The sequence below is a fragment of the Barbatula barbatula genome, assembly GCF_947034865.1.
Source record: "Barbatula barbatula genome assembly, chromosome: 18".
Classification (NCBI taxonomy): Eukaryota; Metazoa; Chordata; class Actinopteri; order Cypriniformes; family Nemacheilidae; genus Barbatula; species Barbatula barbatula.
In genome coordinates, this window is record NC_136781.1 from 10926096 (window position 1) to 10952547 (window position 26452).

A 26452-nucleotide genomic window follows, 5' to 3' on the forward strand; every position below is an offset into this window, starting at 1 on the left:
ACTTTACAGCTATGACATTCACCATCATCTTAAAATGAAAGAGGCTTTATATTGGTTGTAAGTCAGACGTCCGCGTAAGGACTTCCTTGTGCGGCTGAACGGTCGTTACAACGCCGCAGCAAAAGAAGAAGCGCGACGGATGTGGGGAGCATCTAAAGATAAGTACAGAGAGTTGGCGCAGTGCAATCTAAAGGCCCATTGAGCCTAAACTATGAACCCAGAGGAGCAGACGGTTACGTGGCTAATAACATTAGGCGTGCTTAATTCCCCTAAAAAGAATATCGCTGATCCGGAGGACTTTTTGAAAACATCTCTGAAGGATGGCGTCGTTCTGTGTAAACTTATGGAGCGTCTGCTACCTGGACCCATCTTGAAGGTAATCGCTAACGCGCGCACACGTTTATGAATCAAAAGCATCAGTCTACAAAGTGGTATTTGTCTTTAAATGCGTAACGTTAGCCATCAACTAAACAAGCACGCGACACCGTCGCCTCACGATACGTATCGTCGGGGGGCTTGTCAAGTTTTACGCGTCTGTAAATGTAGGTTAAAACGTTGGGAAACAACGCGACGAATGTGTTTAGTTTATTGTTTAAGTATTCAAGGGGCACGAATAAATCATGATAAATAATTTAACTTCCTGTTACATGGGGGTATACACTGTTCCGCATTCTTAAGCAAAGACATTTCTCTCGACTTAATGTGCTGCATTTAAGTGCATTAATTATACCAGGAAATGTATTTCTCCTTATTCAGGCTTGCCAAAGCCATTTGACTTGTCAGATAGATGAGTACGTTACATCACGCGTGCATATCGCGACCGCTATCTCTTACAGCAAAGATACACGGGACCATTTACCTAACACAAAAGTCGTAATGATTTTTATGTACGTTTTCTACTAAACACGTGTTTAGGAAATTCGTTTCGAGCCCGTGGTTTAGTTCAAGGGAGAGCAAACGTGGTTTGATCAATGCAACAACTTGTCAAAGTTTCTCTGTTCTGCAATGGCCCGCTATGAGCTTTCTTGTCTTGTCCTCTCCTCCGTTTCAATTCAAGACATTTATAAAGACCTTTTTTACTTGCAGGTATCCATATGTAGCCCAAGCGGTCCGATTTAGAGGCTCGCTGAGCGCACAAATCGTCACTTCCTCCAAATATCTTTTCCTGGTGCTACAGGGCCCGATGAGATCTGTGTGTGAACCAGAACGAAACGCACGCGAAGAAATAGTTTCTTGTTGAGTGAGCGGATGCCGTTTTTATCATGTGATATTGTACAGCAGTGGCTTGGTACGCAGTGGCTAATAGGCTGGGTTGACATATCTGTCCCAAAACAAGATCTTTTGTGATTGTTTTGCGTTGGTGTGGGGTCGCAGCCGAGGCTTTCGGCAAAGTTGAGGTTATTTACATCCTCGCTGTTTCATTGCTTGCAGTATTCATCTGATCCCCGATGCGAAGCGGACTGCATTGCAAATATTCGGGAGTTTCTGAAAGGATGCCAGTCTCTAAAGGTTGAGGTAAGGTTATTTTACGTTTTTGTTATACATCGTTTATGCTTGCAGAATTGTTGAGGATAACCGACTTACATCTTTAGATTTAATGTAAACTAATCGGTTTAGTCATTGGTATAAGTCAGTGTTCATATGCAGATTATCTTCTTTTTATAACTAGTAGAAATGAACAGGGTTTGGTAAATGCATGCTTAACTTTAATCATCTTTCTTATCTTATCTACTTACAATAACTAGTAGGCCTAATCTACACTAGTGTTTTGTTGAGTCCTTCCTCACCATATATGTGCAGCTGTCCATAAACAGGCTGATTTTTTTTGGTTTTTCAAATCTGGTTTGATCTTGCGTGTCAGAAAACAACATTGCTCTAATACTGTCCTTGGTCTTTCACATGTGCATGTCAGTGTAATACATTTCATTGATTAGGATTAAGAATAGCTGTGTTTTGTCCTGACGCAACACTGGCTAGACTGCGGGGCATTACAACATTGTCGGAATATGGAATATGGACCCTTGGTGCAGACACATTTAAACTACAAAATATGGAGCAATAGCACTGACATTTAGTGTTTCCTTTTACTAAAGTTGTGGCCAAAAGCTATGCGCATGAAATTGGCAAACGTCACTGAATAAGTGCCATGTTTTGACGCTTGGGTTCGGCTTTGTAAGGGTTTAGTAGTAAGTATGCTAAGGAGATTTCTGTTTTGGAATTCATCATCAAAATTTGTTTTGATGAAAGTCAATTATGTTAAAGTTAAAATATGACTACTTTTGAACCGCATGCATCCGCTGTTTTTTAATGCAACATACAATTCTCTGATCGATCTGGCCGATAATCACATTTTATGACTAGATCGGTACTCACTAAACTTGGCCAATCTCTCAAACCGATCGCAATTTGATGACATTAACGCATGAGGATGTACATGATTCGTGGCGAAAATCATTTACGTTGCCACATTCATGTCATCGTTGGTGTGGAATTACTACGATGTTTTTTAAGAAACAATGAAAAAACGATTTACCCTGTATGTTCTGGAGAAATCTCACATGGAGAAGCAGTGTCCAAAGCATTTGATACGACAGACCTGATTTAACGCTTAAGTTTAATTACCTTAAATATATAACAATACAACAAAGGCAACATCTGGGGATAACTTTATCTGAAAAGAGTGATGGTGATCAGAGAGCTTAGATATCAGTTAGGAAAAGCTTGAAGCATGGGAATCTGGATCTGTATAGGCCGATCTCGATGACAAGAAATCGGTACTCCATAGTTGCTGCAAAAATCCTAATTGGAGCATCCCTACCCTATGCGATTAAAGAGAGCAGGGCAGCTGATGGTAAATATAATGCAACATATCTGATATCGCCTGGTACAAGTATGTAAATATCCAATCCAATGACCAATCTGTCACCGATATTGTAGATTTTATAAGTACATTGGTCAAAGTCCGAATAAAGCCAAACACTAGCCGAATAATCAATTTGGTTGACCTTTAATTGTAAAAAGACAGATGAATTTGTCTTTTGTAGTGACAGCTTTTAAAGTATTTAGCTAAGATCTGCATTTAAGCACTGGAAATGGTCTTCTAAATGTGTATATAATGTAGTATGACATTTGACAGGGAGAGCTTGAGCTGTGAGTAGCTGGGACCAGCCCTCCGTGTGGTCATTTTTTTTTGAAGAAAACACTTTGCTCTTTTAAGACCCAGTAGGCAAGTGGTTGATGCAAATCATGTGATTGGACAAAGAATCCAGTCACATAACTTTCACTTCTCCTTTTAAAGCAGCTGGAAACAAGAAGTATTGTACCACAAGCTAAAAAGCTGATACGAGCTGGTACGGGTATATTTATTTTAAATGCAAATATTTTGAGATGTTAACCTTACAAATGTGACATAATTGTGACACCACACAGGTGACATAATATTGAATGCTTATGTGCTTACACGTTCCATGATGGTCTGTCATTTTACAACAGGTTTCTTAAAAGCACGGAACGATGGTGTTCCGACAGCCACTAAAGCTAAACACTTTTTGGCCAACATGTGGACAGATGCTACTTCTTGCATTGCTGTGTAAACTCTCTTATGTTTTATTTAAATGCGAAACCTTACCCTTCGCAAGAAACAGGATAGCTGTCTGCACCCAGAGTGACCACATGACAAACAAGCAGACTCTCATGAATGGCCTGCAGTTACATCTCAAATTATGCAAGACCATTTTGTGGGGTTCTTTCTACAGTGTGTGATAAATGAAAACCTGGTTCTCCTCTGATGTCTGAGCTACTTTTGCAGAATGTTTCATGTTTGATTTGGTGTCGTCTCTTCTCAGGGCTTTGAACCCGAGTGCTTATATACTGGGGAGAACTTTGGAAAAGTCCTGTCAACGCTCATAGCAATAAACGTTGCCACTCAAGGTAAATTATAATGTTGTTTATGTGTATTTTCAGACCAGCTTTCTTTTAGGCATGATTCTCTGTATAATGTCATGTTAATTATCAATAGGTTTGTGCATTGTTAAGATGAATCTTGGTACTGTACGACCCATCATCTAAAACACTATACATTACATATAATGTATGCAAATATGTCCAGAGACAAAAATGCTAAATATAAACCTCTACTGTCAGACTGGTTGCATTATTGATGAGATGTTAAAAACTGATGCTGATTTCAGTGTTTCTGTGTCTGAATCTGGCCAATCAGGCTGGGTTACCTTAGGAGCAAGAAAAAGGAAATATTTGCATGTGTATATTCATTTTTATATATCATTTAAATAGTATATTAATTGTGATTAACCGTTGTCCAGCTCTATTTTGTGATATGGTAAATTTTTCTGTCTCTAATTTATCTGTTTCTCTATTTCTCTAATACATGAAGTTGAAAAAAAGGTCTTTAGTTTCAGAATTGTCCATCAAAACCTATGCAACTTACAAAGGATGTCTATGTTTACAAGCTTTTTGCATTTCAGGCAATTTATAATCACTCAGCATTATGTTACTCGGGAAATGAGCCATATCTTTCCTGCTGCATGGTCCCTGAAGACATTTAGAAGCTACTGTCCTCCTTCCACCCCACAGCATCAGCAGCTTTTTCTCAGTAGATATAATGATTAGATTCCAAAGTGGTCCAGTAAACAGCTTTTAATTCCACTATCAGTTCAAGTTCATTTTTAGAAATCTGTACATTTTGATGGCTAGATATCACATGTCCGTGCAGGTTTATCTGTGGTGAAATGCACTGCAGCCCTTTCAATTAACTGGGAGAGTACTGTAAGCCTGAGATACAAATCACATTTTTGTGAGGATAAGGGTGACTGGCCTCTCGTATTCATTGAGCGTCGAGAGGTCATTTGTTTCAGGCTGTGCCTGCATCTTTGTCCTTCAACAGCAGCTGCTCAGAACTACTGGAGGCAGCAGACAGTTGCTGTTTTGCGGGGCCTGTCTGGGCAGCTGACTGCAGCTGCAGAAGTATGCGGAATCCATGAGGCATGTGGATACTCAGTTTTTTCTTTCTTGTGGTTTTTCCCACAGTCCTATGAGGCTTTAAGGAGTCCTTTTGCCTTTAGAAGAGAGTGTCTTGTAATCGCTTAAGTTGTCCATCAATTCCCTGAGGACTGCTCATCAAGAGTATTGGCCACCTCTGGATTTTCCACCTTTTGCTGATTCTATCTTCAAAGGAATAGTTTACTCAGAATGACAGAATGATTGTTTACTCACTCTAGTTGTTTCACATGAGTTTCTCTCTGCCATGGGACAAAATAATATATTTGTATATATTGTATATAACACGTGGTTATAAAGGTTGAAAAATCTAACTGGATACGTTCAAGTAAGTTTAATGAGATGTGTGAACTTAAAAGTAAACCATCATTTATTTACCCTCATGTCATTCAAAACCTGTATATGAGTCTTCTGTGGAACGCTAAAGTAGAATATTTAGAATATTTAGAAATATTAGAATATTTTAAGATATTTAAAAAAATTGTTTCCATACAATGGAAGTTAAACAATGTTGAACATTCTTTAAAATATACAGAAAAAAGAAAGTCACAGGTTTGTAATAAGATATGGGTGAGAAAATTGGTTGAACTTCGTTTTGAGGGCAGACTGTTTGATACCTATGATGAATCGGCAACAAAAAATGTCTCTGAAGTGTGTTGAAGTAGCAAAGACATTCCCTCGCATGGCCTTATCTGTATTCTCTGTTGTTTTGGCTGTGGAACGCTTGGAGCGCTTTCACTGACACTGTGTGTTCAGTGTGGGTGTTCGGAAAAAGGCAGGAATGAAATCCAGCAGACATGCTGAGCTTGTTGTGTAGACGGAGCAGGCGAGATGAACGCTGTTTAGTTAGTGACGGGCCCAAGCTGAAGATCTCTCAAGCCCCGAGTACAGAAAACCAGGCACCATGATTACTTTCTGCAGCTCTCCTTGTACCTTATCATCCACTGTTTATAAAAGCATACTACTCCTTTACCAAGTAAATACATGTTTTGTCATGCGATTGTGTTCATGACAGAGAAAGAGAAAGAAAGAAAAAAAGATTATCAGTTAATAATGAGCAGTTTACGAGTGTTTCTCACAAAAGCTATTATATGTCTGCCATATGATAACTTTGCACACACGGCTTGGGCTTGGACATGAGAGTGAAGAAATTTGACAGAACTTTGATTTATGGAAACTATTTATTTGGAGCATGGCTCTGTTTAGACTGGATCCCAGAGCACTTTTCCACCATTACGCCGAATCGTTCTCGTTGCTTAAGGCTAAAACACACTACAAGACTTGCTCAGATTTTGCCCAGATTTTCAGTCTGGACTTGTTGAAGTAAGTCTGTGGCAGTCTGCAGATTTGATCAGTTAGTGTGTTTCTATCTGAAACTTTCAAAAAGTCGGCAAGTGTATGATGTCAAGTTTAAAAAAGATCTGTTCAGATTCTAAAAGTCTTGTAGTGTATTCCAGCCATTAATCGTTCCACTCAGTGCCAATCCATGCCAGCCGGTTCGTAAATGGTTTAATTTTCCACTGCAGGGCTGATAACAAAGATTTTTAGATTGTAAACACAAACACGTCACGCGCTGCCTTGGTAACAAGAGACTGAGCTATAATGCCTCTGCGCGCATTCATTAGCAGGATTCAGGATTTAGACAACCATGCCGAAAATTCGGAGCCGAGAACAGTTTGTAATCGTGCCATGTTGAACCAGGCTCACATGGACCGTCACCATTTCCGACTGTGCTTAGAACGGTTTGGCGCGATGGTGGAAATCGCTCCTAGATAATGTCTGTGTTCAATGATTTTCTTTCGTTTTCTGACACGCATTGTGCGACATGAGTTCGATCATGCCATCTCCCAGGACCTTTCACTGGTATTTCATCAAAGTATTTCAATTTTTCTTAGCACGCTGTTTTCCAGCTAGCTTTGAATGGCCATTTGGCTGATTTATTACGCGAATCTGGCAACCCTGGAATCTTCGCCGCTTAACTAATGTAAATGTAGGGGCTACTTCACCGCCCAAAAGCGCTCTAAACGGGCAAATAGAACAAAAATAGATGAAAAGGGCACATGTTAAACTGTGGTGTTGAAATCATCTGTCAATTCAATATGTGTAATGGATGGCTTAGAACGAGCACTACGATCAGTCAGAGATAATAGAGGACATTGTCATGAAAATTATCGGCAAAACACTTAATGAACACCATATACACCTTGAGCTACATGATAGAGAAGATGTAAAGTTTTCATTCGAAATTTCATAAGGTCGCATAGCTCGAGTTAAGGAAATGTGCGTGTGTGTTAACTTCTGATATAGATGTTTGCTTTAGATGTAATCCAATGCGTATACACGATTTAAGGTTCAAAAACATTGTATTTTCCACATACTGTTTATGTTTGTATCTCCTCTCTGAAACGTGCAGACATTTAGCCGACGCTTTTATTCAAAGCATCCTACAAGAGTGAGAAAAAAATTAATGCTAGATAATAACTGTTAACATGTTTGTGTCTAGTATTCACTAAAATGTTTTGAATATTGTGAGAGATATGATTGACCTGTCTGAATTAGGCAGATCTTTCCACCAGAAAGAATAGAAGGTTATTGAAAAAAGCTTTCAGGCAAAGTCTGGTCTACTTTTTTTTAACTTTTATTTTCTTCTCATGTCCAGATTGTACCCCTAATAGATCATGTCCCCAGTTCAGCGCTTCTGCTCCTAGCTTGTCCACCCACTCACAAGCTGTTCCTACCTCACAGTCCAGCAGGCACCTGCGGAGGCAATCAAAAGCAGTGGTAAGACATCTGATCAGTGCCACGGATGAATATTGTCAGGATGACAGGGGTCTACACCGCATGCACAAAGTTTTGTGTGCCAGATCTTTAAGTAGCTTACATATCAAAGAAACCAACCTGACAAGTTAACACAGAAAGAAACCCTAGTGATAACAAAACATGATAACCTGTTGCAACATGTTCACATATCGTTGTTTTAGATTGTTATTTAAATTCACTATTCCTTGTGAATAAACTTTTACCCTAGGTCACTCAGATTATGACGATATTGGGCCTTGTCCAGTCTCTTATTATCATGCCAAGATGTTTATAATTTGGTGTTAGCGCTGTAGGTTTATGTAGATTGATTTCTGTCTCTCTGAAATGGACATTTAACGTTTGTCTGGCAAACGTTTCAGAGCTTTTTTCCGTCAAAGATCTGTGCTCCTGGTTGACTACATCGATTTTCACCTGTTGCAGGAAATGTCGGAGAATGGAGGTGGTGGGCAGCTGATGGTAAAGGCACGCTTCAATTTTAAACAGAACAATGACGACGAGCTCTCTTTCAGCAAGGGTGAGCTCCTCCACGTCACACGCCAGGAGGATGGTGGATGGTGGGAGGGAACCCTTAATGGCAAGACCGGCTGGTTCCCTAGCAACTATGTGCGAGAGGTCAAGCCATGTGGTGAGTGGGCAAGCCGAGAGATTGACTTAAATGTGAGCATAGTTAAAAATGTTTCAACCTGATAAGCATTATGAAGAAAGATGTCACACCACAAATGTATCACTTGTTAACAAATACGTCACTTTTAGTCTAGCCTTACTGTGTAAAGAGACAATGGCCCTTTTTTACAGAAGTGTGTTTTTCCACAGTATTTTAAATGGCTAATATTTAAATAGATGTGTTGCCAGATCTAAAAAAAAAAAGAATACAGAAACAAGCCCAAAATGAATAGAGATAAGGTGTGTTTTAAAAAGTAAATGGTACAAATATTTTTATTTAAGTATTTAATAAGAATTACATGCAACTACCTGCTATATGTCATAATTGACAACAATTTTAACACCAGAGTTGGCGATTCTCTCCCAAGTCTCTTAAACCACTTAGTGATTGCTATCAGGTTGTGAAATGTATTTATGTAAATATTTATATATATTTAAAATGTTTGCCTGCATTCGGTCTTACAGAAGCACACTTGTCAAAACACTGATCCTTAGATTGTATAGCTGATTTTACATATCTATTGGACCATAATCTTATTAAAATGGATGACATTATTTGTTTTCTTTAAATATTAGAAGTAAAGACCTTTGTCAGATAAATTGGAACTTTAGTTGCATGGACGCTGGCCGGAGGGACTTTGCCAGTTAAGTCCAGAGCAGTGCACATACATTGATGTTTTCTCAAAAAATGTCCCTTTCTTTTATCCAGACAAACCAATATCTCCTAATGCGTTAAAAGGATTTGATGTCCCTCAGCTAACAAAAAATTATTATAACGTGGTGAGTTATTTTACATATGCCACACGTCATCTTAAGGAATAATTGTTAGGGAAAACGTTCTGATATCTTTGTTCTGTCTGCGTCTTTGTTTCTCAGGTTGTTCAAGACATTTTGGAGCATGAGAGAGAGTTTGTCAAAGAACTTCAAACGTTACTTGGCTGTTACCTGCGCCCTCTACAGGCTACCGACAAGTAAAGAAAAAGCATATGTTACCATGGTTACCGGGTCCTTTTGATGGCAAAGCTAAATGAAATTTTAGGAAAGTGGGTCGGTCAATGAACACCCTTGCACACAATGATTCTTCTGTGGCTTTTTCTGCAGGCTGTCCAACACAGACTGTTCCAGCCTGAATGGGAATTTAGAGGACATCCTTTCTTTCCAGCAGGGCTTGTGTCTTGCCTTGGAAGAGTGCTCCAAGTAAGAGCTGTATTTTAGCCTGTAAAGAGATTTTTACACTTAAGTCTGTATTAATAGCTTCTAAAAGGCAGTTTTAACCCCCGGTTTAAGACATTTTTAGACTTGTACTTTTACTTGGTTATGACAGATTATCTATCATTGCTGTTGGAGTGCACAAGATGCACTAAAGGTAACTGTGAGGATGTGGAATGTTATGGCAGTTTGCATAGCAAATTTAAACCCGCCTCAGTGCTTGATTTATTAAAGGGGTCATATGGCATACCAAACAAGGGGTCACAGATATGTGTTTCTGTGTCTTTGGTGTGTTATAAGTTGCCCGTGCATGTATTAGACATGTAAAATGATGAACAAAAGATGCATTCTGTCTAAAAGCGGATGCCTGAAACACATTGTGTAACCACATCTCCACAAATCAACGTCAGTTCATGGTATGACTTGACTTAGACCGTCAAAATGTAAACGCACGTAAGGTGGGCGTACCTGTCAGTCAGTGCCTCCTCTTCAGGGGAAGCAAGAATTCAAAATACGTGTTAAGCGCTTGACGTGAACCCATGTGCTTCATGCATCATGTCAAAATATGTGCCTGCTGCAGAGGCGTCGAAAGGGTTTATGTTAAAAGAGGCGCTCGCATTCAGAAGACATTGCTTTTACACTTAACTCTGATTACACATGAGACTAAGCGAGGATCTAGCAAATGCGAGCGTCTCTTTTATTAAAAACCCTTTCAACGTGTCTGCTGAAGGCACGTATTTTGACATGACGTGCCACAAACATGACGGGCTAAATACATGTTTTGCTAGCATCGCATTACTGCTTCCCCTGAAGAGGTGTCACAGATCGCCACTGCTGTCGGTGCAATTGCATCGGAACCTGATGTTCCAAATATGATAAGAGGCTTTACATTTCCGTCCCTCTTGTTGTATTCGTCCAATCACTACGCACTGGTTAACTGGCCAATCATAGCTAACCTCGCTTTTCAGAGCGATGAGCAAAAAATCTGCACGTTTCAGAGAGGAGATACAAACATGCACGGTATGTGGAAATACAACGATTTTGGGGTGAACAATGCCTTAATAATGCTGAACTCATTGTTTGGGTTCCACAGCACCATCTGGTAGTGTCTTCATTCATTTGTTATGTGTCTGAAAATGTTTTCACAGTTTCAGTAATCTGCCTTGTTTTACATTGTAAAACAAACATTTATGAAGCTTGATGACAGGAGCAGGAGTAATCTCTGCACCTCTATTATGTTTGTGTTGTTCTCTGTAGGATGCCTGAGGGCCAGCAGCGGATTGCAGGTTGTTACTTGAACCTGATGTGTCAGATCCGTACTCTCTACTTGTCTTACTGCTCCAGTCATCCATCTGCAGTTTGTGTGCTTACTGATCACAGGTCAGTGTCCGTACAGCCAATGGCAGGAGTTTGGGGCAGGGCCAATCCATTCATGAGCAATGGCATACCGTAGGTGGGGTGGAAGGAATGGAGGGAGTGTTTTGAGTGCAGAGTTTTCTGTAATATAAAATGTAACCACTAGGTGTCTCTGTTAAGCTTTGATTCGCTTATGGTTTGTTGTGGTGACTAAACCAAAAGTTCCCTTTACAGGCAAGTTTCCATTTTAGGTTCTTTTTTTAAGCATTTCCTTGTTATGTAAAAATTCACTGGTATTCAGAAACAGCGATGCCACATTTTACACACTTCCTGTATGAGCTTCATCAAGGTTTCTGTTAGTTTTCTCCTTCCATCTCAAAATGCTCCACGTAAGGAGGGAGTGAAAAGGCAAGACTCTCGCAGGAAGTAGCGCTAACCCAACAGGATATCTATAGCTGTGGTTATGCTGATGGTGGCAGAACACAAACTTTTTATTTCATTGCTTGCTTACTTGCATATCATCCTGCAACCTTTTGCAGCACTTTCCATCATGTAGTCGAGGCATGTGTTCAGATGATTCATCTTAAGTTTAACGCTCTTATTTTATCGCAATATGGCATCTAGTTATGCACACTTTACGCTCAGTCTGTCACTTGCCCCAGCTATTGTTATGGTTTCTAAGAAGTTTTTGTTGACATGCTGGAAATTGACTAAATGCCAGTTTTCGAAATTGACTGTGTTTATATGCGTATTGTTTTCTGATTTATATACTTGATAACACTTTTAAATCTTAAGATGAGCACATTATTTCCCTGGAAACAGAAGAAACTCTTATTCTTAATATTTAATACACTGCATTTGTAGAAATTCTGTGAATTAATTTAATTGATCTTACTGGAGTTTAATACATTTTAACTTAATAAACGTAATAAATTCTAATAAACAGTTTAATTTAATAATAAATAAAATATCCCTTTAATGGCTAAATGTAGGCCAACAAGGCAAAATATTTAGACTTCCCCGGGTGTTTTTGTGAAAATGCTAAAAATCTATTCCATTGAAAAATCTTTTTCATTATCATCATGTGCAGTGAGGAGCTTGACAAGTTCATGGAAAGCCAGGGCGCCACAGCTCCTGGTATCTTGACACTGACCACCAGCCTGAGTAAACCCTTCATGAGGCTGGACAAATACCCCACCCTGCTTCAGGAGATTGAGAGACATGTGGAGGTAACCACAAGACACCAAACTCACAAACCGTTATATGGTTATATAGAGTGTTTAAATAACTTAAATAACTTGTAATGTTTACAATGACCTCTTTTCTTTTGTATTTTTAGGAAGCCCACCCGGATTACAGCGACATTCTGAAAGCAACAGGTGTTTTTAAAAGTCTTGTGGTATGTTACAGCTCTGATTATATATTATATTTCTCTGCTGTCCTTCTGAAACCTTGTGTCGTCATCGTGATTTACATTTTTAATATTAGTCACCTTTTATTTTTGTCACTTGTCACAAGTAACGTAACAATAAAATATCTTCTTCTCAACTTTGACAACACTGTATTTAATCATTTAAAAAGTACAATGTTCTTTCCATTTGCTGAGAAACATTTGGACATAAAGGTTTTCAGAATGACCGCAACGATTTGCTATTTTAGAGTTCAGCCTGGAGCGTCTATGACATTTTAAGAAACATTTGTCATTTTGTTGTCATTTCTGTCGTTTCTTAGTTTTGACCAAAACGGAAAAGTTTTCTGCCACGGGGCAAAAAACCTTTGGTGTGTTTTATCTCTTGAATTCCCTTTTACTCTCATTACCTAACCACACAGCAGGTTCACTGCACTTTACAGCTCGGAGAAGATCTGTTACCTGAAATGTAAAGGTTAAGGAGTGTTTCTATAAGATGTGCTCTAAATAAAGACAGGAGTGGATGAGTCATTCTACAGACAGAGACCTCTCGGGTCAAAGGTTTCTTCAGCTCAGTCAGTTATGGTATTATAGTAAAGAAACATCTCGCTAGTGTTCTGTGGAACGTTTTGATGTGCTTTTTTCTGTCAGGTAAGGGAGAGTCCCAGTGTCTTGGTTTACAAGTGCATGCATCATTTAGATACGGTGTTCCCCGTGTCTATTTATTCTCAGTGGCAATTGCCGAAAAAAGGTGACTTGCATGCTATTTTAAGTCTTTTTGGTAAGACGGTGTCAGCCTGGAACATAAATGTTACATGTCTTGATAAAACTGCAGTTTGTTTATTTATGTTTCTGTGTACTAGAAAGCATGCTTTTTATGCTTATTTTGATAGTAAAACTTAAATCCCATACACACCCCAATTGTTTAACAATTCATTTTTATTGAAAGCAGTGGCCAAACAAACAAACAAGAATTAAAAAAAAATTTTTTATCTCTGAACTTATTATATAATATTACAATATTAAAATCACAACTAAATTGCATACTTCCGATCAGCAATGAAACATGACATGAACTGTATCGTAACTTTGGTTTGCTAAGTTTAAATTGTGCTAAAAATCACCTTTTCTCCACCTTCTTGACTCATTGACGATTGGCTCATTTTACTGGAAGGCGGGCTTTTCTTCGCTAGAGCGGCCATATTGAGCAATGCATTCCTTCCCATTCACTGTAACGGCAGAGGCACATCTTATTAATATTGATATCTTTGCTGTAAGGACCTGTCCATTAAACGGTCTGAATATTGTATTGTATTGTTCTGTATATTGATGTATGTATGTTTTCAGTTCTTTAGATTAAATGTCTTCTTTTTTTTTGGATCCTATCTGATGTTGCCCTTTGTATCTGAGAATGATTGTCCCCTTAATTTAGTTACATTTTCAGAATGTTTAACTTTTGGCTTTTCCTTGACTCCAACATGCACGTTACCACATGTTTTGTCATTTATCAAACCATGTTTATTTCAGACTCAGTGCCAAGATCTGCGCAAAAGAAAGAACCTGGAGTTGCAGATCTTGTCGGAGCCGGTGCGAGGCTGGGATGGCGAGAGCATGAAGTCACTGGGTCAGGTGGTCTACATGTCACAGGTCCACATGCAGAGCAGCTCAAGCGAGGTGAGGAAGAGGGTGCAAACCCAGAATTGGCACTGTAGCGACCCGACTCAGTCTCACATGTTACTTTCTCAGCTGCGTGGTTATGACACTGTTTACTTACACAAAACTTTGGTTGCATTTATAAATGCAAACTGTCAAGTCAGCTTTATTTATATAGCGCTTTTTACAATTTTCATTGTTACAAAGCAGGAAAACATTGACTATAAGCGAAACATATAAGGTTATGCAAGTCAAAACAGAGGTCAAATATCAGACGGACTATAAATTCCTATATGCAGTGTTAGTTAAATAAAACTATAAAATTCTAACACTGTGTGAAGATTATTGCGCAGAACCAAGTTTTCCATGCATGCGTGCTGGTCAGGCCCTTTTTACTGCAACGGACAGACACACATACTCATTCCTGAGATTTTGTTGTGTGTTTGAGCCTACGAATGGAAAATGCAAAGCCCCTGCAAAGTTGTGCCTCTGTGGTTGCTGAATGCATTATGGCCTTATAAATATACCCCCTCCAAATCTAATGATCTGGTTAATGGAAAGTCCACAGTGCCCTGATAACTTCATGAGGGGGTTAGTTGAAGGAAAACAAGTAGGTTGAGTAAAATAAAATTTTATTTCGTAACATGTTTTACTTCCATTGCTGCTGAATATATCCCCTTTCTCTTTCTCTCCTTTGCTTGGCTGAAATAAATCTTGGTTTGCTTAAGACGAGGTATGATATGTGTGGATCATAGGTAACTGCTATAGCAATTACACCGATCGCCATATTAGAGCAGTACACAAATCAAAACCTTGTTTGACGTAGAGACATTTGGTGTGTGTGTGTTTGATGTGTAAGGGTTCTGTAATGTCATACAGTTACATTTTTTGTCATGTGCATTGTTATAGATGTGATCATTCAAATGTAGGACTAAAATACACGTTTCCTTTGCATTTTTTGTAATGTTCTTTCTTTTATTTTAGGAAAAAGAAGAAAGGTACTTCATGCTGTTTCCTAATGTGATAGTCACGTTGTCTGCCAGCCCGAGAATGAGCGGCTTTATCTACCAGGTGAACACATTCGCTTTAACACAGAAGAATGACGCCGTCGCTGTCGGGCGGAAACTTCATATCTCCTTATTTAGAGATTAGAGATTTTATTTGTATAAATCTTACTTGTCGACCCCTTTTGTTTGTTTGTGGGTTTCGCAAATGCTTAACCAATAAAAAACGGTTAAAAACAGCTTCTCAACTTTGACAAAATCCTGTGGATTTGTTTTTCATTTCCTGAAAAGTGGGGGTTTCGGAGATACAATGTGTCTGCCCAACAGAAACTATATGTTTTTCATTATCAAAGACGTTTCTTTGTGTTTATAAAGTTACATGACAAACAGCATCTTTATTTATAAAACGGAAGCAAGAACCGGACCTTCATTTGTAGTCTGAATCTCTTTTGATAGGGACGGCTTCCATTGACAGGAACCACAGTAACCAAACAGCCGGAGGATACAGAAGCAGGCTACTATGCCTTTGAGATCACAGGTTTGTGTCCACAAACTGAGGAGTCCTTTGCACATGCTCAAACTTTTCACTCATGTGGATGATGTTGTTTTGGTTGTGTTTTCAGGAGGGACGTTAGATCGCATCACAGTGTTCTGCTGTAGTTCGCAGGAACTGCAGGAGTGGTTAGAACATCTTCATGCTTACACCAAGGAAGGAAGCCCAGTGGGCACAATACTGAAGGTAACAGGCCACATACAACACAAAATGTATGCATTGCATTTATAGGTATATTTATACAATTTATTGGAGGTTCTTGCAATGCCTTATGGGATTGTTCTATCAATGTTGCAATTAAGATACAGCTTTGTAAATGGTACCCTAAAATGTAACCTACAAAGGCAGCTCACTACGATTCGAGACGGCGATAACAAGTTACATAGTGCACTTCTGCATTTAGTACATTACATTACATTTATGCATTTGGCTAGGAAAGCAACTTGTTTTTTCTTTGTTTTGTTCTTGGCAGAATGAGGGCAAGTCTACCACGACGTCTGGTGCGGCATCCCACCACTTGGCTGGTTTCGGTGGTCCTGTGGCAAACAGAGGCCCTCTTGAACCCCCCAAGATCACCAAGCCGTGGTCCTTAAGCTGTCTGAGGCCTGCGCCGCCCCTCAAACCTTCTGCTGCTTTGGGCTATAAGGAGGTAATAGTCATCTCATGCAGTATGGAAAACAGTCATAAGAATTGTGAGTGGGAGGGTAATTCACCTCTGACTGCTGTTGGTGGTCTTGACAGGAAACCTTTGCACACACACCAAGGTTCTCTGACTGTAATATAAAACAAGTCGAGTTTTTCAGGATGCAGTTTGCTTTGCACAATGTTGTGGTGGCGTCAAGATTTTTGTAATCCCAGAATGCTTTTTTGAGGTGCAATCTAGTTAGAACTACCCAAAGGCCATTTTTGTTATAACGTGACATATTTTATGAGTTTGTGCGAGATATTCTGGCTATATGCTCTCTCATAAAAGGCATGTATATACACTTCTGTTTCTCTCACGCCATCATATTCCTGTTTCTATATTCTCACACACATCTTCATTCTCTCTCCATTTTCTGCTTCTTTAGAGGATGTCTTATATCCTGAAGGTAAGAGGAGTCGTGCGTGTTTTGTGTGTGTGCGTGACAGTGTCTGTGCGCTTGGCTAGCCCTGGTGTCGCTCGCTGTATCCATGCTTGTCTTTACTCCAACACCCTCCCCTGTTTTTCTCGCTCTTTTGGTCTGTGGCACGTGGGCGCCTCATTACCGGTGTATTTTTGTTCTTTAAACTTATTGTTCTTCTAAAATTAAGAGACCCACTACCCCGATCAGCCCATTTCCTGCTTGAAAACCCGCTTGAGTTGCAACACTTCTCCTTAGTCCATATGTACATATACATTAATAACTATAAAAAGGAGAATAGCAATGGTAATAAATATAATCGAAGAATAAACTCTTTACCAAAATAAACCATTTGTACAGCAATATAAACAGACGAGTATGAGTAAACACGGAGTAAACATTTATCCCCAAAAATAAAGTGTGTTAACCATTTTGGGACTATTAACTCCATTATAAACGGATAAAGATGTTTGATGAATTTATTAGAAATAAGAGAATCTTTACAAAGCAGGAATGTACTAAATAGGAAATGTTTTTCCCTTTGTGTCTTTAAAGTATTGCATAAAGATGTCGGTTGTCAAAGCGATCATCTTCAAAAATGTTATATTACTCTTGCCAGGCCAGTAGACTGAACCCGTAATAAGCATTCACATTTTTATAGTTTACAGAGATTATGTTGTTATGTAAATAAACGGCCAAACTGGACAAAAGTTTCCTTTTTTAGTTGAAAGCGCCGAAAAACCCCCTTAATTATTCAAATGAAAAAGTCAATTTCAGACTCCATAAGCAAAGACTGTATAAGAAGAAGGTTTGGTTGCTTGCTTTCACATTATTTTGTCTTTGTCAGCTTGTGTTTTTTATTTACTTTTGCTTTAGTTAATCGTTTAGTTAAAAAAAGTGCTCTAGTAGAGAGTTAATCTAAAACCTATAATGACTTTGCACAAAGCATGAAAGAATTGTTTGTAGTAGCACAGCAGTAATATTGGTCAATGAGCTACATGTTTTTTAGTGATATTGTTCATGCAGAATCTTACTTTTAAACCTTGACTTGCTTTGCTGTTATTCTGTCATTAAAGGGATACTTCACCCAAAAATGAAAAATCTGTCATCCTTTCTCAGCTGTTCCAAATCTGTAAAAAAAAATATTTTTTGATGAACACAGAGAAGGATATTTGGAAGAATGCTTGTAACCAGACAGATTTAGCCCCCCATTGACACTCATAGTAGGAAAAATTACTTTACAGTTTTTTATCCTTTTTTTTGTTCTGAATAAAGCTTTCAAGCTAGAGATTTCCTTTAGATGACTCACTGTGTTTGTATTAGTAGATCATGAAGGTTATGAGAATCCTGTAAAGCTACTATAATAAAGTCAAGCAATGACTCAGACTGAAATATATTTGATTTCACCAGCAAACATCACTCAGCTGCAAATTGTCCATAATAGTCGACAGTTAAATTATCCCGAATGGCGTCACAATTTATGTAAGTTATTGTTCATTGCTCTCATTTCTTTGCATCCTCACTTGGGATTCAGACTCAAATGAAGGTTTGCAGGCTGGTGGTTTTATTCTGAGCTCAGCGAACACTTACTTCATTAACATCACACTGTTTCCTCAGGACTCCAGCAAAAGCCCCAGACCCATCAAAAAGTTTCTCCCCAGGAAAAAAACGGAGAGAAAAACGTCAGATGATGAATTTCTGCTTAGAAAAAGTAGGTATATTCTTCAGGGTCGTGCTCTTCCTGTAGATCAACTGTAGCTATAGTTATGGTGCTACCAACACTGAGGTCATGGGTTCATTCCTCAGAGAATACAGAATAAATGTGTACTTTAAAGATCTTTTCAGCTTGTAGCATTATGAAATATTTATACACGCATTCTGATCTTCTCTGAATACTTTGTTTCTATGATGGATAGGCACAGCTGCTCTGGAGGAGGATGCCCAGATACTAAAAGTGATTGAGGCTTACTGCACTGGAGTTAGTGTTCACCAGACCACCACAGGTGAGGTCTGCCCACCATCCGTACTCTAGTAAAACCCCTCTAGTAATAAGTACTGACTGGTAGAAATATTAAACCATTCAGCTTCACAGATAATAGATTGCATGCAAGGTCACGATACAGTAAGTACACGATAGTTCACCCAAAAATGAAATTTCTGTCATCATTTACTCTCCCTCTTGTCATTTCAAACCTGTATGACTTTTTCTTCTTCAGAACACAAAAGAAGATATTTTGAAGAATGTTGGCAGCCAAACAACAACGGTATCCATTGACTTGCATTGGTTGTCCAATAGAAGTGAATAAGGTACCGCTGTTGTTCGGTTACCAACATTCTTCAGAAAATCTTTTGCAAAAGTAAGAAACGTTTATACATGTTTGAAATGACAAGAGAGTTTTACATTTTAGGGAACTATCCTTCTAAGACAGTGTTTTGGGGCTCTCAAGGTTGCTACGGTGGATGAAGATTTTTGGTTCGGAGTCACAATCTAACCTTTAATTTGTATACGCAGCTGTTCGTAAGGAATGTGTCCCTCAAGTCCTGCTGCCAGAAGAAGAGAAGGTCATTATTGAAGAGATGAAGAGCAATGGACAGACAGTCATTGAAGAGAAGTATGTTTAGTGGACAGAAGTACTTCAAGACATACTTGACATGAGAAGAATTAGCATTTGTTAAGTTGAATATTTGTGAAAATGTATTTGTGCTCATATTTTTTTCATAATTTCATGATTTGTTTTGCAGAAGTCTTGTTGATGCAGTTTACGCTTTAAAAGATGAGGTCCATGAATTAAAAAAGGTAAAGTTTGTATATATATTTTTGGTTTGCGTTGTCTTAGTCTACAGCTGTCATTGTTATATGTTTCTTTCGTTTGTGAATCTAGGAGAATAAATGGATGAAACAGTGTCTGGAAGAGGAACAGAAGTCCCGGAAGGAGCTGGAGCGTGTGGTCAGGAAGTTGGCTAAGCAGAAGAATGACTGTTCGTGGGAAGAAGCAGGCCACTAAACAACACTGTGGACATTCACCACTTCCTTTGCCATGTATGTGTTTCTGTGTCTGTCTGTGTGTGTTTTTTATTGTGTGTTTTTCACCGACCTCCACACTGATCGACATTTTTTGGAAAGTCACCAAGTCTGGGATTTTCTGCAGTTATTAACATTTTTTAGGACGGAGAAGCGATGATCATTTAAACTCCGATTATTGTTGTGGAATAGGAACAACTCAGGAAACTGATGGATTTCTATCCTTCGGTTAGCCGGTCCTCGTATAACATCATCACTCCAAGATATGCAGTTGGGACAGAAGGATGGAGCCTCTTCTTTTCAAATGAACAGAAATCTGCCTCACTTCATGACTGTCACTGTTTTCGGTTTTGGACTTCGGTGTGTCATCTGCTAAACGATAAATCTGATCGTGTTCAGCCCATGAACCGCGTTCCAACGTGTGCCGCTCTTGCGAAATATTATATTGAAATATATTCTATGAAAAACATAGGAGTGATGGAGAAGGTATTTGGACTTTGTAGAACATCAAGTATTACAAAAAACTGTCCCATTTCTGCTTTTATAATGTGAAAAGGGTTCTCATGCTCGAGGATCTTTTAGGTGGACACTTTTAGATTTGTGCACATGAACGACATGAGATGCCCCATTTGCCATCTTGCAGTTTTTAGTAAAATTTTTATCATTTTCTTTATGAGCTTCATTGCACCATTGCAGGTTTGGCTTTAACGTATTTAAAACATTGTGCTGCCCAAACAATCGCTCACATCAACATTGGGTGTAGAGTATTTCTAAAACAGCCATTGTGTCCCATTGTCATGCTTTGATAATCATACTAGTCTAAAGCTAATTGTCAGAAATATTGTCACATTTCTAATACTATACTAACTCGAAACATTATGTATGTATATCATATATACTTGCATACGGTATAAATTATGCACATATCATAGGTACTATCACAAAAGAACCACGTTAAGCTTTTTAAAACAAAAATACAGTTCAACCTCCTTTTTCCGAGGCTTGAACCTATTTAATATATCTTGAACCCCCAAAAATCCAGATTGCAGAATATTGGTACTAGAGGCCCTTTAAGGACTCATGATTGGTGAAAAGTGTGTAAAGAAAAAGAACTATAGGCACTGATATTTATTCCTCACTTCATATTAGAATGAGAAATGGAGTCGGATCCCTGTTCTATAAAATTTTTTTAGCACATTTTTTCCTGTGCAGTTGCCACAGGAGGTGCAGTGCAATGTGTTTTGTATTTACTCATTCCCACTGTGGCACAGACATGTCTGTCTCTTCTTTTCTTGATTTCTTGCCAGAATTAGAAGTAGTTCATGTTCAATGGATGAGTATTAACAAGACAGGTTACACAGATTACATGTTTCAAGACCTAAACCCTTTTATCTATTCATTACCGGGCTAACATGAATGTGACTAATGCGTTTTTACGCTGTTAGTCAGAGGAACAAATTTATTTTCAAAAATAGAGGAGAAATGCATTCAAAGAGCCATAGTGAGAAGAACTGGGGGTTGAGTTTGTATTTTTTTCCTTTTGAAAGCCACCAGTGCTCACCTGGTGAAGAAGCAATGGTGATCAATGCAATAGAAGACGGTTGCTACAATTACTGTGCATTCATTACGGAGCCGGTTATTCCCTTGTAAGGAGTATACTGTATAAAAATACTTCAGATTAGGCAATAAGATGTGCGCTGCGGTGCATTATATAATGCTGTTACTGTGGTACTGTGTGTCGTTCTGTTTGTTTGTTTGTGTGTGTGTGTGTATTTGTTTGTTTCAGACTTGTTTTAAAACAAGTTACCTTGCATGCCATGTATTACACATAGCCTTAAAACATTTTTCAAAGTGTGAACCCCATTAGATTGTATTGCTGTTATTTTTAAATCTGTCTTAAAAGATGACAACAGCTTGTTTATCCTGATGGTCTATGTGTATTTGTAAGTATTACGAAGAATGTGATGGTTGAAGTGATCGGTTGCGTGTGTAATGCGGTCTCAATCGAACGGTGCTTCAAATCCACTATGTTCTTAAAATGAATGTTTCAGGAAAAGAACTTAATACCTGATATCCTTAGCACTTTCAGATCATAAGCGATGGCTGAAAAAGGTTCATGTCTGGTTGCTTTCGAGTCCACAAGTTTTATTTTTTGCAGAGCTGATCTATGCAATATGTGTGCTTTTTATATAATTTAGTTTTCTAGTGCTTGTGTTCTTATTTTGTCTGCATTTCAATAAGGAATTGTTTTAATAATAAAAATAACATTGTAATGTTGTTTGACTGAAGGTTTGTGGTCCCTGTTGTGGATCAGAGGTGAAAGTTAACGAAATTCCACCTAATCTGTTATTATGATCTAAAAATAATCTAGATGGAGGTCTGCATGCTTCTTTGTGGTTGTCTTGTGGGAGGGACAGATTTTCAACAAAGGGATGTCAGGTGTGGAGGTAGCGTAGCTGAATGAGAACTTCCTGTATGCCGAGACAGCAGCGTGGCTCTGAAATGAACACGCGCTTGTCACTTCAAACTCAGTCTTTCCATGGATGAGGACTGAGTTTAGTGAAAACACTGCTAGTGCTATATGGCTGGTTTTAAATAGAAGGGGGGAACTGAGGTTGTAGGCTTGGGCTACTTTCTCCTCAACCTCTTCCTACACTTCATTTGCAAACTCTATAAATAGGATTTTTCTTGACCTTTACAAAGCCCGATTGGAAACTGGGGGTGTAAGAAAACTTAAATAGAGCACTGTGGGAAAAGTGTGATCATAGAGTTGAAATAAGCAGTCAAATGTGACTTTAACTTGGCCATTATTTATTCTATTATTAATACTTTATCATTTTAAATTTGTTTCTATTTGATCTATTGTTTGAATTTAAATTGTTTTTATTTCTGATATGGTCGACATTTGGGCTATTAGCTCTAAAATAGCCTTCAATTTCTTTCTTCAGAGATCAGGGATTTATAATATATGTTTTTTTAACTGAAATTTCTCATTTTGAGTACAATTTCAGAAGTATTGAGAAGTCTTCTTGTTTTGTTGGATCAGATTTAAATTGGTGTCTGTTGCACTGTGAATCACACATAAAGGAACAGTTTACACAGAAATGAAAATTCTGTCATCATTGACTTGCTCTAAGATTGTTCCAAACCTGTATAACATTCTTTGTTCTGCTAAACAGAATAGAATACGGAATATTTGGAATAATGTCAGTAACCAAACAGATCGTATCCCCTGTTGACTCCCATAGTATTTATTTCCCCTACTATAGGAGTGAATGGGGTATAAGGTCTGTTTGGTGACTGACATTCTTCCAAATATCTTTCTTTGTGATCAGCAAAACAAAGAAATGTATTCAGGTTTGGAAAAACGTGGTGAGTAGGCTAACAGAACTTTCATTTTTGAGTGAACTATCCCTTAAAGATAAAAAAATCAAGTTAATTTTGTCAGTATCCATGAATAAATATGGTCAATACTTTATTATTATTATTTAAAAAAAGAATAGCAAACAATATAAAGGAATTCTGAAAAAGCAATAAATAATTTAAAACTAAACCAGCATTCATTGCTTGAAGACATTCATGGTATTCCTATCGGTTGTATTATATAATGAACAGCATAATTAAAATTTTAATTCAGGAAAAGTCATAATATCTTCAGTTTTCTCAAAGAATTTCAGATATCCATGCTTGAATTGGGTGACATCTAAATGAGAGCGTGATGTATGCAATGATTTGTTTGGGGTCAGGTCTTCATAGTTTAATGTCTGGTTCGTGTCTGCAATGATCCATGTTTAACTATAGTGTCTCTGTGATCCAGTCCATCCCCAGATGATCTCATTTTGTAAATTTCTCCCTTTGTCAGTTTTGTCCTTAGGAGTTTATTACTATAATTTGAATAATCCAAAGCTGCACGAGTCTTTGTTCAACAAAGATGTGTTTGTTACTTGAACGTGTAGCTCTTGTTTTTCTTTTAAATGAAACATTCCTGAAAGGGAGGCAGTACACATATCTGGTATCTTTGAATCCAAGCTGCAGAAAGATTTGAGGATCTCCTCTGGTTCCTTGTCGTTGGGTTTTTTTCTCCATATAGACTGCTTCAATGAGCTGCTTGAATGTTTGGAGAAAGTGATTTGGGAATAGATAAAGTAGATCCCAGGACTTTTAATAATCAATGTGTCCCTTGCTTTGCTAGTCTCTACCTCCCACATCAGTGAATGCTCTTTATTCCAGACAAGTTGTTTGTTTGAACCTGGATAGGTGATAAAACAAAGAATGTTGTTTAGCATAAATTGTAATATTAATTTTTTAATAAAATATCAAGTACTAGACTAAACAAACATAGATCTTGTTCTGACATTTACCTGGTTGTTCCGTCTGAAGAACCATGTGTGCTGCTGGTCGACTAAAGGATGGTGCTAGTCCTTTCATCGGCGCTGCTGCTGCTGCTGCTGCTGCAGAACAACACAACAGCATTCAATCGTATAATGCAGTATGCTTAAATATTAAGACTGTATAAAAGGTATAAAAAGTTAAAAATACCAACCTTGTTCTCTCACTGCCAAAGCCTTTGGGATAAAGAAAAAGGTAGAATATTAGAACACAATAATTCACTGTGTATCTTATTATGAGGATACATTATTTTCATAATGTAAGATTTTGGTTTTAGATTTTTAGAATGGTCCAAAAGATCTGCTTAATTTATCCTTGACCAGCATGTCACATCATGGTCTCTACTCATTAATCACATCTAAACCATTTCTTTTTAAACCTGCAATTAAGAGTGTTTTATAATTCAATAAATGTAATTTAATTTATTTTAACCAGCATTTGAAAATATTTACTAAAATTAATTTTTTGTTGCTTTGCAGAGTTATTATTGGGTTGCTCATTTAAACCCATAAACTGCAGAATGAAACTTCAAAATCTGTAGAGTAATTCGTTTTTTCACTTCCTCTTGTCAAAGTAATGCTGGTTTTTGTTGCCTTTGTTTCTTTGATACTCGCAACGTGCTATAACGTGATGCTTTGTGCGTCTAACCACAAAGCCCAGGAAACTGAGAACAGGCCTCTATAACCATTTATGTATAAGTTTTCTGTTACTTTAGAAAAATGGATATAATCTCAGTAGTTCTCTCTCTCTCAAAAAAAAAAACATCTTAACACTCAAGAAGTGTTGGTGAAATATACAATACACCCGAGGTTACATAACATGCTGTTATCCAGTGAAATATTAATTTGTTCATTTTTATGTATGCTGTCGTGAACTAGGTGAGTCAGCCCAGACAAACGCAACTCACAGAGAGGCATGAGGTACTTTGAAAAGTATTTTATTGTCGTTCAATCTGCATCACAAACAATGAAATGTTGCAGAGAGAAGGCCCTCTTTCCTCCTGCACACAGAGTTTATGTAGTATTCAAACGTGACACCCTCTCCCACCTTTCCCCTCGAGCAAGAACGCTTCTGTGGTCTACACAATACGTGAGGACCCCTTATCTTAAATGAATGTCTTTGCACTCTGCCGTTGTCCTCGAGCAATGCACATGACGCGTATGCACCAAAACATGATAAACACTCCAAAAACATAAATATAGACACATCATGAAGCAAAGATAGAAAGTTTCCATTACATCAGCAAGCAAGGATAGAAAATTTCCATTACAATGCGTTTTCTATGATCTATAATATCTGTGTGATACAAACAGCAAATCTTTTTTTAAACAGTTAAAAATATTTTACTAGATTCATTAATCTGAAGTGACACCTGACACAACCTGTCTCTTTCAGCACAAAACCTTAAATCAATCATTTTCTAATTACTTAAATACCTTAAAATGATATATAGCATATAAAAATTTCAATACAAGTATTGCAACGAAACATTTATGTATATTTAATGTTTTTAAGAAAAATTAAATGTATATGCAACATTTAAAAAAAATTCTTCGTAAGTTGCGATAAATAGACATTTGAATTAACATTCAATAATAATAGACCAGTTCCCACCTGACTGAATTTTTGGGACAGGTAAAAGAAACCTCCGAAGGTCAGCACCATTAGAAGCAGAAGCATCACAGATAAAAACTTGAGTAACGGTGTGGTGCCCGGCAGCGGTGGCAGGGGCCTGCTGTATCCTGACCGTGGAGGCACCGGTGGTGGATTGTAGCTAGTGTGAAAGGTGTTTATCATGATGGAGCCGGGAAGAGCTGACGAGAGAAGGGACGTGTACTCAAGAGAGACCCATGCAGTTCTGAAGAGCTGTTCTCACCAGCAATGTAGCTCATTTGAGCATAACTTCCTGTAAGATGTCACCTTTTCAGACGGGGCGAGACTCACGCCTTTTATGAAATTGTGCTTAAATAAACACGTGTGCTGTTCTGAGATCTGATCAAAGAGACCATTCATTTCCAACGGGTTTCTCTTGCACAATGTTTGTTCATTCAAAATCTGCAGTTTGGATATTCTGTCCTCTCCAGGCCTTTAACTGTTAAAATCAGCCGACTAGTCTCAAAGTGCATTTGGAGTTTGCAAAATAAGACATTTACAAACACATTAGGTTCAATCTTTAGTCATGTTGACTATATTTTTACAAACACTTCTTGACAACTGGTTTGTGACTGTTAGATTATGTACGCTGCACTGTAAAAC

At 38.1% G+C, this 26452-nt stretch overlaps 2 protein-coding genes across 3 annotated transcripts; one reads left to right on the forward strand and one right to left on the reverse strand.

Annotated features, from left to right (window-relative positions):
* The first annotated feature begins 76 nt into the window (after window positions 1-76).
* arhgef6 (Rac/Cdc42 guanine nucleotide exchange factor (GEF) 6) lies at window positions 77-22084 on the forward strand. 2 transcript variants are annotated; one of them, XM_079479497.1, is made up of 22 exons: window positions 89-376; window positions 1432-1515; window positions 3846-3930; window positions 7676-7797; window positions 8257-8461; window positions 9209-9279; window positions 9376-9470; window positions 9601-9696; window positions 10966-11088; window positions 12155-12293; window positions 12404-12463; window positions 14000-14146; window positions 15110-15196; window positions 15586-15667; window positions 15753-15868; window positions 16155-16331; window positions 16753-16773; window positions 18403-18496; window positions 18702-18788; window positions 19298-19397; window positions 19528-19582; window positions 19668-22084. In XM_079479497.1, exons 1-22 carry the CDS (start codon window positions 212-214, stop codon window positions 19788-19790), a joined length of 2334 nt encoding a protein of 777 aa, XP_079335623.1. In that variant the 5' UTR covers window positions 89-211; the 3' UTR covers window positions 19791-22084. The 2 variants fall into 2 exon arrangements, with proteins under 2 accessions (XP_079335624.1, XP_079335623.1); XM_079479498.1 differs by lacking the exon at window positions 16753-16773 and having other exon boundaries at window positions 77-376.
* Window positions 22085-23257: 1173 nt separating this feature from the next.
* cd40lg (CD40 ligand) lies at window positions 23258-26094 on the reverse strand. The gene is made up of 4 exons (XM_079480641.1): window positions 25811-26094; window positions 24351-24372; window positions 24169-24258; window positions 23258-24056 (listed from the first exon to the last, which is right to left on the reverse strand). The coding sequence occupies exons 1-4, from the start codon at window positions 25991-25993 to the stop codon at window positions 23692-23694; spliced, it is 660 nt and encodes a 219-aa protein (XP_079336767.1). The 5' UTR covers window positions 25994-26094; the 3' UTR covers window positions 23258-23691.
* Between the last annotated feature and the right edge of the window lie 358 nt (window positions 26095-26452).